Source organism: Lathyrus oleraceus, chromosome 7 (assembly GCF_024323335.1).
Source record: "Lathyrus oleraceus cultivar Zhongwan6 chromosome 7, CAAS_Psat_ZW6_1.0, whole genome shotgun sequence".
Lineage (NCBI taxonomy): Eukaryota > Viridiplantae > Streptophyta > Magnoliopsida > Fabales > Fabaceae > Lathyrus > Lathyrus oleraceus.
This window is the reverse complement of record NC_066585.1, coordinates 498309985-498321062: the sequence shown is the minus strand read 5'-3', so window position 1 is coordinate 498321062 and position 11078 is coordinate 498309985. Positions and strand designations below refer to the sequence as shown.

Sequence of the window (11078 nt, the reverse complement as noted above, 5' to 3'; positions counted from 1 at the left end):
CAAACCTTACTAGTTGAGGTATCTGAAGGTTAAGTACAAATCTCTTGATTCCTATTTCATCCTCTGCTTTTAAGTCGTAAGTTAGTTTCCTGATGATCAAGTTTCCTCGGATAGTGCTTTCGGTTCATCTGTTCAATGCTAAGTTGAAATTTTTTGTAAATCTGAAAGAAACAATACTAGCAAACTCATTCATTAAAGACAATATAAATAGTGTTTGAGAAATGTGCGAGAATGGATAATTCCTCTTATTGAATCTAAGTACCAACATAAATTAAATTATGCAAAAACAAAAAAAAAATTGTTAGAAAAGATGGGTTGCCTTCCATGAAACACTTCTTTAAGGTCTTAAGCTTGCCCTTTCTATTTTTTTATTAGGATGGAATATATGACACGAAAAACACATCATCCTTCTTTTTCCTCTTGTTTGGTAGGAGTTCGATTACTTTTAGGAATTGAAGGTTTTTCCTCCATATTCTCTCTAACATGATACTATCAAACAAGACATAAATCTCATCCAATACTTCATATATTTCTCATCTTTCATTAACCTTTTTGCTAGAAGTAGGAATATTCTTTTGTTGAAGATTTTGCTATTGGACATCTACGTCTAAATGTTTATTGAATTTTGAGCTTCATCCAAAGTTATATAATCTTCATATTGCATTCTTGTTATTTTCCCACATATATTTTTCACCCCCGCTTCTTCTATTCTTGCTTCTATTTCTTTATCAGATGGTATGCATTTTTCTCCTTCTTTCTCTTTTTCAACTCCTCTTTTATCGACTATCTCACATTCTTGTTTGACTTCTCTTTCAATTTATGCATCTCTAGGACTATCTAACATATTTTCATAGAAATCCTCACTAGATCTCAGTTTTAATGTTAATTGGCTAGATACTTGAATAAGTTGCATTTCTAAATTCTTGAAGGATGTTTCCATTTTACTTCACACGGTTTCTTGATGCTAGTTGATTTTCTTAAAATTGAGTTGAGTCATATTTATAAACTGGGTCAAGGTTTCTTCAAGTTGAGATGATGAATCCTCCTCCCATGAATGCTCAATGTTGATGTAAGGTTCTGGCTGTAAATAATTTCTCGCATTTTTTTGAAGTAGAGATTTTGCTGTAAGTTCCTTTGAATAAGCTTCAAACTTTGTCAAGCTAGCATATATTTCATCTTGCATGTTTCTCTTCACCTTGCCTATAATATAAAAGAAGAACACCTTAGTAACACCGCACTAGATAAAAAAAATTAAACAAGAATAAAAAAATTAAAATTAAAATTAAATAGAAATAAAAACAAAAACAAAATAAGCAAAATGTTTCATAAGTGTTGCCTTATTGAATGAGAAAGTCCTTATACTTACACGGCAGGGTAGAGTTTGAATGCGAAAAAATAAAACTTGTTCTAAAATAAGATGAAAGTAGTCAGGTTTTGTTTAGAATCCCTTATTTCTCCCATGTTGTTGTGTAATGCATTACATGAATGAGAAAGTCCTTATACTTACACGGCGAATCAACACGACCACTATACCCAATCCCTTGGTGTATAGCTTACCAATTCTCACTTGGGTTCTCCTATCCTTATTCAATTAGCGTAAGTGAAATTAGGCGATGCAATAAAATGTTAATTCAAATACCACTACTCGGGGTCTCAATTCCCTATTTAACTAGCGTAAGTACAAAGGTTTACGTAGTTCCAACACATAGACTAATGGTCAGCATTCCCTATGTTTCCAAGATCAGATTAAAAGAGCATCTCACATAAAAAACATTAAGCACAATAAGCAATTGAATAGAAATATAACTCTAGTTATTCATGCAATGACAAATTAAACATATGTTCCAACAAGTTCAAAATAAGTTCATCAAACAAAACCCAAATTAGAGATGTTTAGCTACTTATAATGATACAATCAAATACCAAGCAATGGTATGAAGGTTGCATATGAAAATCCTTGAAGAACTAGCCTCCAATGGCTTCTGATGCTCTTAAAATCGCCCTCTTGGTGCTCTTTATTATCACTTTTAGTATCTAAATTCAGAACCCTTGAAAAGATGTCAAAAGGTCCCTTTTATATAAGTCAAATCAGTCCATAGCGCGTTAGAATAGGCCCAGAAAATGACCTATTACGTGCGTGATAGCTTGCATCACGCACACGATGGTGATAGTACTTCTCTACCACGCAGGCGATGTTGCGCAATGTTGCACGTGATTATTCCAGTAGCTGGACATTTTTTGCTCCTTTTTCCACATGATTTTCACTAAGTCCTTATTTCTTCATACTTAATAATTTTTGCATCTTTCTTTGGTCTTTATCCTTCATTTTTTCTCCTCTTGGGCTTATTTTGATCCGTTTCTTTGACCTAAAACATGTAATGATAGAGTGTCATCAAAAGGCCTATTGGACGCCAAGTTAATTTCTGAGGCGAAATACACAAAATGGTTGTCCAACATCGTTCCAGTGAAGAAAGCCTCGAGAAAGTGGATGCTGTTTGTTGATTACATGAATCTTAATAGAGCATTCCCGAAGGATTCTTACCCGCTCCTGAACATTGACAAGCTCATACATAATTCAGTCGGGTTCAAACTCCTATCATTCATGGACGTCTACTTCAAATATAATCAGATATCTATGTTTGTTCCAGATCGAATAAAGACAAGATTCATGACCGAGAATGTCAACTACCAATACAACGCCATGCCCTTCGGCTTGAAGAATGTTGGCGCGATATATCAGAGGATGATGAACAAGATCTTTCAAAAAGAGATAGGGGAGACGCTAGAAGTGTACATGGATGACATGATTACCTATGTGAGCTGCAAGTTCACGATTGTGTCAAGTAGTAAAAAGATCGAACCCACAAAAAGATGTTTGATTATCGAATTTTTGCTCGAACTTTATTTATCTAAAGTGGTCGCAAAATAGTTTGTTTGGTTTAAATTAGAATTAAAATTAACAAATATTAAAACTATGACTAGGGGTTATGATCATCCGTCTATACTAACCCTTATGATCATCCATGTTTGAATTACGAGAATCTCTAAGTTATTTTTATAGAAATTTAGATGATTGTGTGTGACACCCACTTTTGTGGCATGGGCAATCTAAACGTGTTTCAGGCGCGGCTAAGTGGTTCAATCAAGAGTGTTACGCTTTATCACCCGACACCGCATCTTGATTATTTCTCAATTGATATCAAGTCACCTTGTCAGTGGCGCCTCAAACTCAATCGTTTAGTAATCCGCTTTCGAAAGTCAAATAATTATATTTTGATACCTGATTTACTTCTATATTTCCTTTGCTTTCTCAACCGACATCGACATGGTCAAGAGTTCGTATTTAAAATAAATCAAACTTACAAATCTCGTAATTATAAATGAAATATTCAACCGGGATTTGTCATGAGATGAACTCTCATAACCCCTTGTCCCTATGGATTTACTCACTCATGATGAGATAGACAACAATCAAATAATATAAATACATTACAAGTAATTTGATAAACAAATAAAGAAAGCAATCAATAAAGTAAGTAATAACTTGAAATAAAAATAAAACAAGATTGAAATACCAAAGTGTATAGCAATTACAAGAACAATTGAACTAAAGCTTCAAAGTTGAAGTAAAACAACAAATAAATTTAGGAAAAGCCTAGCATAATAGGTGATAAGTGGTACCTAAGTGTCACCCTTAGGTCTTATTTATTCTAAAACTAGCCATAAGTCACAACTAATAGGCACAAATTTTGAGTTAAACAACAAATAAATTTAGGAAAAACCTAGGATGATAGGTGATAAGTGGTACCTAAGTGTCACCCTTAGGTCTTATTTATTCTAAAACTAGCCATAAATCACAACTAATAGGCACAAATTTTGAGTTAAGACTTTAATTACCCACTAACATAAAGCCTAGGAGGTTATGCAAGTAAAAAAGTCACAAAAACGTACAAAATCAAAGAGTTTGTAATTGACTGGAAAGCTGACACGACCTGTGTTAGAGGACACTGCCAGCCCATGTCAGTCCCAACTTCCTTGTACTAGGCGCAACTTTCAGGCCAAAACGGCTCGTGTCAGGTGACACGGCTAGACCGTGTTAGCCACGAGATTTTTGTATGTGATCTTTGACCTTTTCTCTCCGATTTGATCCATTAACCTCTTATTACCTTAAATAATAGAAAGAAGACAAAAACACATAAAATAGAACTAAAATGATGCAAACATTCATGTAAATGGAAATAAAATAAACAAGAAACATGATGCATTTACCACTTATCAAATACCCTCAAACTTGAATTTTTGCTTGTCCTCAAGCAACAAACTTGCTTTGAAAGAATTATTATCAAGCGGTTCTGGTTCTTCAAAAGCTCAAAAAGATGAAATTGTTTGATACTCATACATAGTCATTTGTTTTGACTGATTCAGACCTAAGTTCCCCCGTACTTACCAACACCAAAAGTATTACAGGAACACAAAACCGTAAAACAAATACATTCAAAATTTTCCTACTTCAGTCATCTTTCTAGCTACGCTTTAGACTTAAGTCTCTTCTTTGATTTTCCCTTCCTTTTCTTAGACAGTAAAATTAACTCATTTTAGAATAATAATAATAATAATCATAACATGTACGAGATTGATAGATCGAGAGAAAGTTTTTGTTTTTTTTGTAAATAATTTTTTTACACACTTTTGTGTGTTTTTTTATTGACCATTTTGGTTCGATGTTGGGGTTCGACCACCGTTGGACTGAATAGTCGGGTAAGAATTACCCAACTTATAGGGTGTAGTCACCTTTTACCGCCATTTTTCATCTTGTATTGCTTTTTTTTTCTTTCTCAATCGATAATTAATAACAAGTGAATCAAATGTATCCCAAGTTATCTAAATCAATAACTCAGAAGGTATTTCTAAGAATCTAAGTACTATGGTATAAAATACACGCTAAACTCGTAACCTATTCGGGAAACTAAGGGTGTTCATGTAATTAAACAATATAATTAAACATCACTTTTTAAAAATATGAGTGAGAGAGAGAAAGTGAGAGAATTTGATAAAAGGGAAGAAGGGAAAATTGGACCAATAGAATTGTGCAATGTGCCAGAACAAATCATTGTGATGATTGACTTAAACATCATATATTATGTTATTTACTCATTTGTATATTCATTAGAATAAATGTAATTAAGATACACGTACTTCCGCACATGTAAATTCGAAATGAGTTATTTAATTGTAAAATAAATAATAATTATATAAACTGAATTGTATTAAATAATTATACAAAAAATATCAATGAGATGGAGAAAGAAAAAAAAAGAAAATTTTAACATTTAAAAATAAAGATTTTGTAATTAGCTATTGAATACTTAGTTTATGGTCATGAAGCTCTTCTAGACTTGAAAATGGGTTTAAGGATCCTCAGAACATTCTCTCTTCATGGAGAAACACCAACTAGGCATGGCAATATAACCCGTACCCGCGGGTACCAACCCGAACCCGCCCCGAAGTTGACGGGGAAAACCCGCTTAGATTGGGTTTGGGTTTGGGTTTGGGTTTTCCCCGATTTTAAAATATGGGGACGGGTCGGGTAATGGGGACACTAGTACCTACCCTGAACCCGCCCCGTTTATTTTACTATGTACATTATTATTTATTTTTGATAATTTAAAATATTAAATATGTGGTCAATGTTTTGATATTTTAATTTGAATTTATTATTTAAAATATTTGAAATGTATGTATGGGATTTTTTTAGATTGTTTTATTTTATTATTTGTAATGTAATTTTATTTTGGAAAAATAAATATTTCTATTAAAAAAATGATTTTACTAAATGAATGGTGGCGGGGCGGGGATACCCGAACCCAACCCGAACCCGTTTGGGACGGATTTGGGTTTTAATTCCCCATCCCCGTTTGGGTTTGGGGCGGGAAACGGAGATTGTTTGGGGATTCGGGTTTGGGTTTGGGTTTGGGAGAGGTAAAAACCGTCCCCGACCCGCCCCGTTGCCATGCCTAACACCAACTGTTATCAATGACAGGGAACCAACTGTTATCAATGACAGGGAATATATTACAATACCAACACATGTGTTATTGTTGCAGTCGATCTCCATAGCCCGCATCTAGCGCAAGTTGATTCATTTCTAAGTGGTGAGCTAAAACCATATTTGATGAAATCCAACAATCTTTAAATGAATTCACGATCACAAAAAATTATGGCCCCCTCTGTTAGTCTCAATCTCAACGAGTTTGATATAAATGACCACCATTTACTTCATCCACGTATAATCAGAATTTGGTGATAATTTATTGATTATTAAAATCAAGAGAGGAAAATATATTTAAAAAAAGTTATTTACTTGTCGTATAATTGTCCTAGGATAAGATAACACCTCATTTAGTAGCTTTTCTATCACATGTTTCATGTCCATATCAACCACAAATTAACTTTTACGAATGAAAGTTAAGTAAACATGTAAAGAAAATTTTAAAATGTAATGAATTTTTTAAAATATTTGATGAATAATTTTAGACACAAATATATAAAATTAATTCAAAAATTAAAAGATAAAAGAAACTAAGTGAAAATATAATTAATATTTATAACAAGAGTGAACCCTGAGGTACTACACTACTAGAGGGAACCCTGAGTACTGTAGAATGGTTTGAACTTTGAATTTGAAGTATAACCTATAAACCTCACTCTGTACAAAACCCTAACCGAACCATGGCTTCTTCCTCTCCATCCTCCAATTCCAAATTCTCCGTCTATCAAAACCCTAATCTCTCCGCAGTCCTCACCTCCAACAGTCTTCAACCTTCCAATTACACTCTCATTTCCATCCTCTCCTTCTTCTCCGCTTCCGCATTCGCCTTTCTCGCCATTATCTTCAGGTACCAATTTTTCCATCATTCATTACTTCATCCTATGCTTAACCTAACTTTCATCTATTTTATTGTAGGGAAAATGGATTCCTTGATATCTTCAAACTTCAATCCGTTTCCCCTTTTACAGCTTGTAAAGTTCTCAACTTTCAACTTTTCTTTTTCATTTTTGAAAACCTGGGTGTCATTTATATTTTATTCTTATTTTACTGTTATTTTATTGAAATTCAGATTGGCTTGTCAAGACACTGCAGACTTTATTGGGTTTTCTCTTCATTGGAACTATCTTAGCACTCTTCAAAGTTGTGTTTCTGAGAAAAACTAGGTATATTGGAGGTGTTGTTGCACCTAAGTCTAACCAAGCTAATAAGAATCAGATGTGTCTTACTAAACATCAGTTAGAGCTTTTAGGAGTTAAGCCGAAAGTTGATTTGGTACAGTCTGAGTCGTCGAAAAAGCCTCCGAAATCTAAACCGCAGTCGGCTTCTTCCGAGTTGCTTGTTCCACTTCATCAGCCAGTTTCAAGCCCTAGCCGTCGTGTTGATTCTGATGGTTCGAATTCTAATAGGGGTGCTCCGGGTCGTTCTATTGGGAGCCTGTCGAGGTCGCCCGGTTCAGCGTCTTTGTATCTTTCTCGCGGAGTTGTTTCGTCTGCACAGGGTTCAGCGGGAGTGGATTCGGTGGTGTCGAGTCCTTGGTCTAATAGGAGGGGATCTTCTGCTAATAAGATAACATCGGAGGAAAGTTTGGAGCAATTCTTAGCTGAAGTTGATGAAAGAATAACTGAATCTGCAGGGAAGCTGTCGACTCCACCGCCTTCAGTTCCTGGTTTTGGAATAGCGAGCCCTAATACAGTTACAGGATCGGCTAATAACTCTGGAGCTAAAAGACGTACACCATTGAGACCTGTGAGGATGTCTCCGGGCTCCCAGAAGTTTAACACCCCTCCTAAGAAGGGAGAAAGTGGTGACCTTCCTCCACCAATGTCCATGGGAGAAGCAATTGAAGCTTTTGACCATTTGGGTGTCTATCCTCAAATTGAGCAGTGGCGGGACCAACTCAGGCAATGGTTCTCTTCAGTTTTGCTTAATCCTTTGATTCACAAGATTGACACAAGTCATGTTCAGGTTTATTTACATCTTTATCTTTTCTTCTATGTTTAAAGCAATGTTGCATGCATAGTATTTCTAAGGTTTTTCCACCCACACTCCAGCCTCCTCAGACAAAAGGAGTTTCAAACAAATCATGAAAATTATTGGCTGCGGATGTCAATATGTGTTGTAATTGAGAGAATTATTTTTAGATTAAGTTACTTTGTAGAGAATGAGTTTTATATTTGGAAGTAAGTGTAACAGAGATGAGGATGCTGCGTCAGATGTGTGCTAAGACTAGACAAGATAAGATTAGAAATGACAATATTAGAAAGTGTTGGACTAACACTTATAGTAGAAAAGATGATGAAAAATAGACTTTGGTGGTTTAGGAATGTAGAGAGAAGTCATGTAGATTTTATGGTAAGGCGAGTAGATAAGATGGAAAGGATTCAAACAACTAGAGGTAGAGGAAGACCTAGAAAAACTATAAGAGAAGTTATTAAGAAAGATCTCGAAATTAACGATTTGGATAGAAGCATGGTCCTGAATAGAACATTATGGCAGAAGTTGATTCATGTAGCCAATCCCACTCAGTAGGATAAGGCTTAGTTGTTGTTGTATGTATTCATCCAAAGGTATTATAATGATGAGTCTTATTTAGTTAATCAGGAAAAACTACCTGAGGTATTGTTTGCAATTACCAAGGAAGAAGAGTACAAAATATATTTTGCATTATTATTTGTCTAATATGATTGATAGTAGTTAATACTACCCCAGACTGAAATTCAAAAGGATGTTACTTTTGCTGAATCTTCAGCTCACAAAGTCTTGAGGAACCCGAAGTTATGTTTTGGATGATAACCCAAACTATGAAAAACTGTCAACCTCATTTTGGTTGTTTCCAATCAAGCTCTTGCTCGTAAGTTCTATGGTGTTTATAGAGGTCCGCAGATGATTTTCATTAGTTGTGCACTTAACCAAAATAGCTGAAGTTAGATACACAACGTCAATATAATTGAGCACCGACTAATTTAATTCGTTACCCCTGGCCCTAAGTTCTTCATATTCATAGGTTATGCAAGCAGCTGCCAAACTTGGTATTTCAATTACAGTCAATCAAGTGGGCAATGATACACTGTCTACAGGAACCGCCTCTACACTGCCATCAATTGATAAGACTCAAGACTGGCAACCAACAGTTACCCTAAATGAAGATGGATTGCTTCATCAGTTGCATTCTACTCTTGTGCAGGCCATAGAGGCTTCCAAATGTACGTTGATTCATATTCATATATTCATATTGGTCAATTAAATGTAATAATATTATGTTTCTCAGTTTTATTATATTTGTCGATCGCTTCTGATATCTAATAACCTCCTGCTGGTACATATTTGCATACAGCCAATCCGCAACAACACCCACAGCAAAGTCATTTGGTTCCTATCATGCAGGACTGTGTCGATGCCATCACTGAACACCAAAGACTTCAAGCCTTGGTTAAAGGGGAGTGGGTAAAAGGCTTGCTACCTCAAAGCAGTGTTCGAGCTGATTACACTGTGCAAAGAATCAGAGGTATACACAGAATTATTGAAATTTGTTCATATTAGTCGTGACATAATGTTCATCAGATTCTTTGCAGCAGGACTTCATTTATCTGACACTATTGCCTGCGTTTACCTTGTCTAAATTTTCAGAGCTTGCGGAAGGAACCTGCCTGAAGAATTATGAGTATCTTGGCAGCGGGGAAGTTTATGATAAAAAGAATAAGAAGTGGACACTTGAGCTACCATCTGATTCTCACTTGCTTTTGTATCTGTTTTGTGCTTTCCTAGAACATCCAAAATGGATGTTACATGCGGATGCTATGTCTTATGCTGGAGCTCAGTCTAGCAAAAACCCCTTATTCTTGGGAGTCCTTCCTCCAAAGGAAAGGTTTCCAGAGAAATACATTTCCGTAGTGTCTTCGGTCCCTTCTGTTTTGCACCCGGGAGCATGTATACTAGTAGTTGGAAAACAGGGTCCACCAATTTTTGCCTTGTACTGGGATAAGAAACTGCAGCTTTCTCTCCAGGTGGGTAAAACTTGTGTAGCCTCATGTTATTAAACCATTAATGTCGTTCTTTTGCAATATCTACTCTGTGTTCGTATCAACGATTGCAAGTTATTTTATCATCTTGGTTTGCTAACAGCTCTGAGATTCATTTCAGGGAAGAACAGCGCTTTGGGATTCCATCTTGATTTTGTGTCATAAGATTAAAGTTGGGTATGGAGGTATTGTTAGGGGTATGCACCTTGGTGCTTCAGCTTTAAGCATTCTACCGGTTATGGAGACAGAAACTGAAGATTGAGACGTGTATAGAGTATAGTTAACAAACTATGATCTTTTCATCAACATTCTACGCGATGGCTTCTACTAATGCGGTAAATCACATTTCTCAGATTTAGGCATTTCAGCAAAGAACTTGATAGAATTGTGTCATGTTGGTTAAAGGTAGTAATGCTTCTAGAGGACATCACAATGTCTAACGCGATACTCTGGGTTCTTGCACCCTGTTAAAAATTAGACTCAGATATCTCATGACATAATTTGTACTAAAAATCAAATTCAAATAGCTCACTGACACCCCTCTTGCATTTCTCATACAAAATATTTTGTAATGGAGTAACAACCAGACCAATTTAGTCTCTAAAAGTGTTGGTCCCTGACAATAACAAAATTACTAATAAGCCATTCAATGTTTATTCCGCATCCTTTGCTGACCTTAGATGTTTTCTACAACCATGGATGCTGATATGTGCAATTTGGTTAGGATAGTGAAGGTACATGTTTAGAGACAAAAATGACAATAAAATTTAAACTTAATTACTTTTCTCCTATGAGTTTATGAGTTGTGCTTCCTGCTTTATCCTCCATAGTTTTTTTTTCTTTTTCTAAATGTCTCTCTGGCTATGAGTCTTCTACCTCTTTTGAGTGTTGATGTTTCTGGAGTTGTTTGTGTAATCAAATTGTTCAAAGCATAGATTTTCCTAAGTGTGGGTGAGGAGAGTTTAAGTTCAAGTTCAGACAAAGGAAACCATGTCTGTTGCATTCTTGGT

The 11078-nt window shown here is 35.4% G+C and overlaps 1 protein-coding gene across 1 annotated transcript; it reads left to right on the top strand.

Moving 5' to 3' along the window:
- The first annotated feature begins 6605 nt into the window (after positions 1 to 6605).
- Positions 6606 to 10859, top strand: LOC127107392 (uncharacterized). Its single transcript, XM_051044672.1, has 7 exons — positions 6606 to 6896; positions 6965 to 7020; positions 7119 to 8014; positions 9054 to 9252; positions 9384 to 9554; positions 9677 to 10053; positions 10190 to 10859. Exons 1-7 carry the CDS (start codon positions 6730 to 6732, stop codon positions 10328 to 10330), a joined length of 2007 nt encoding a protein of 668 aa, XP_050900629.1. The 5' UTR covers positions 6606 to 6729; the 3' UTR covers positions 10331 to 10859.
- Positions 10860 to 11078: the final 219 nt, after the last annotated feature.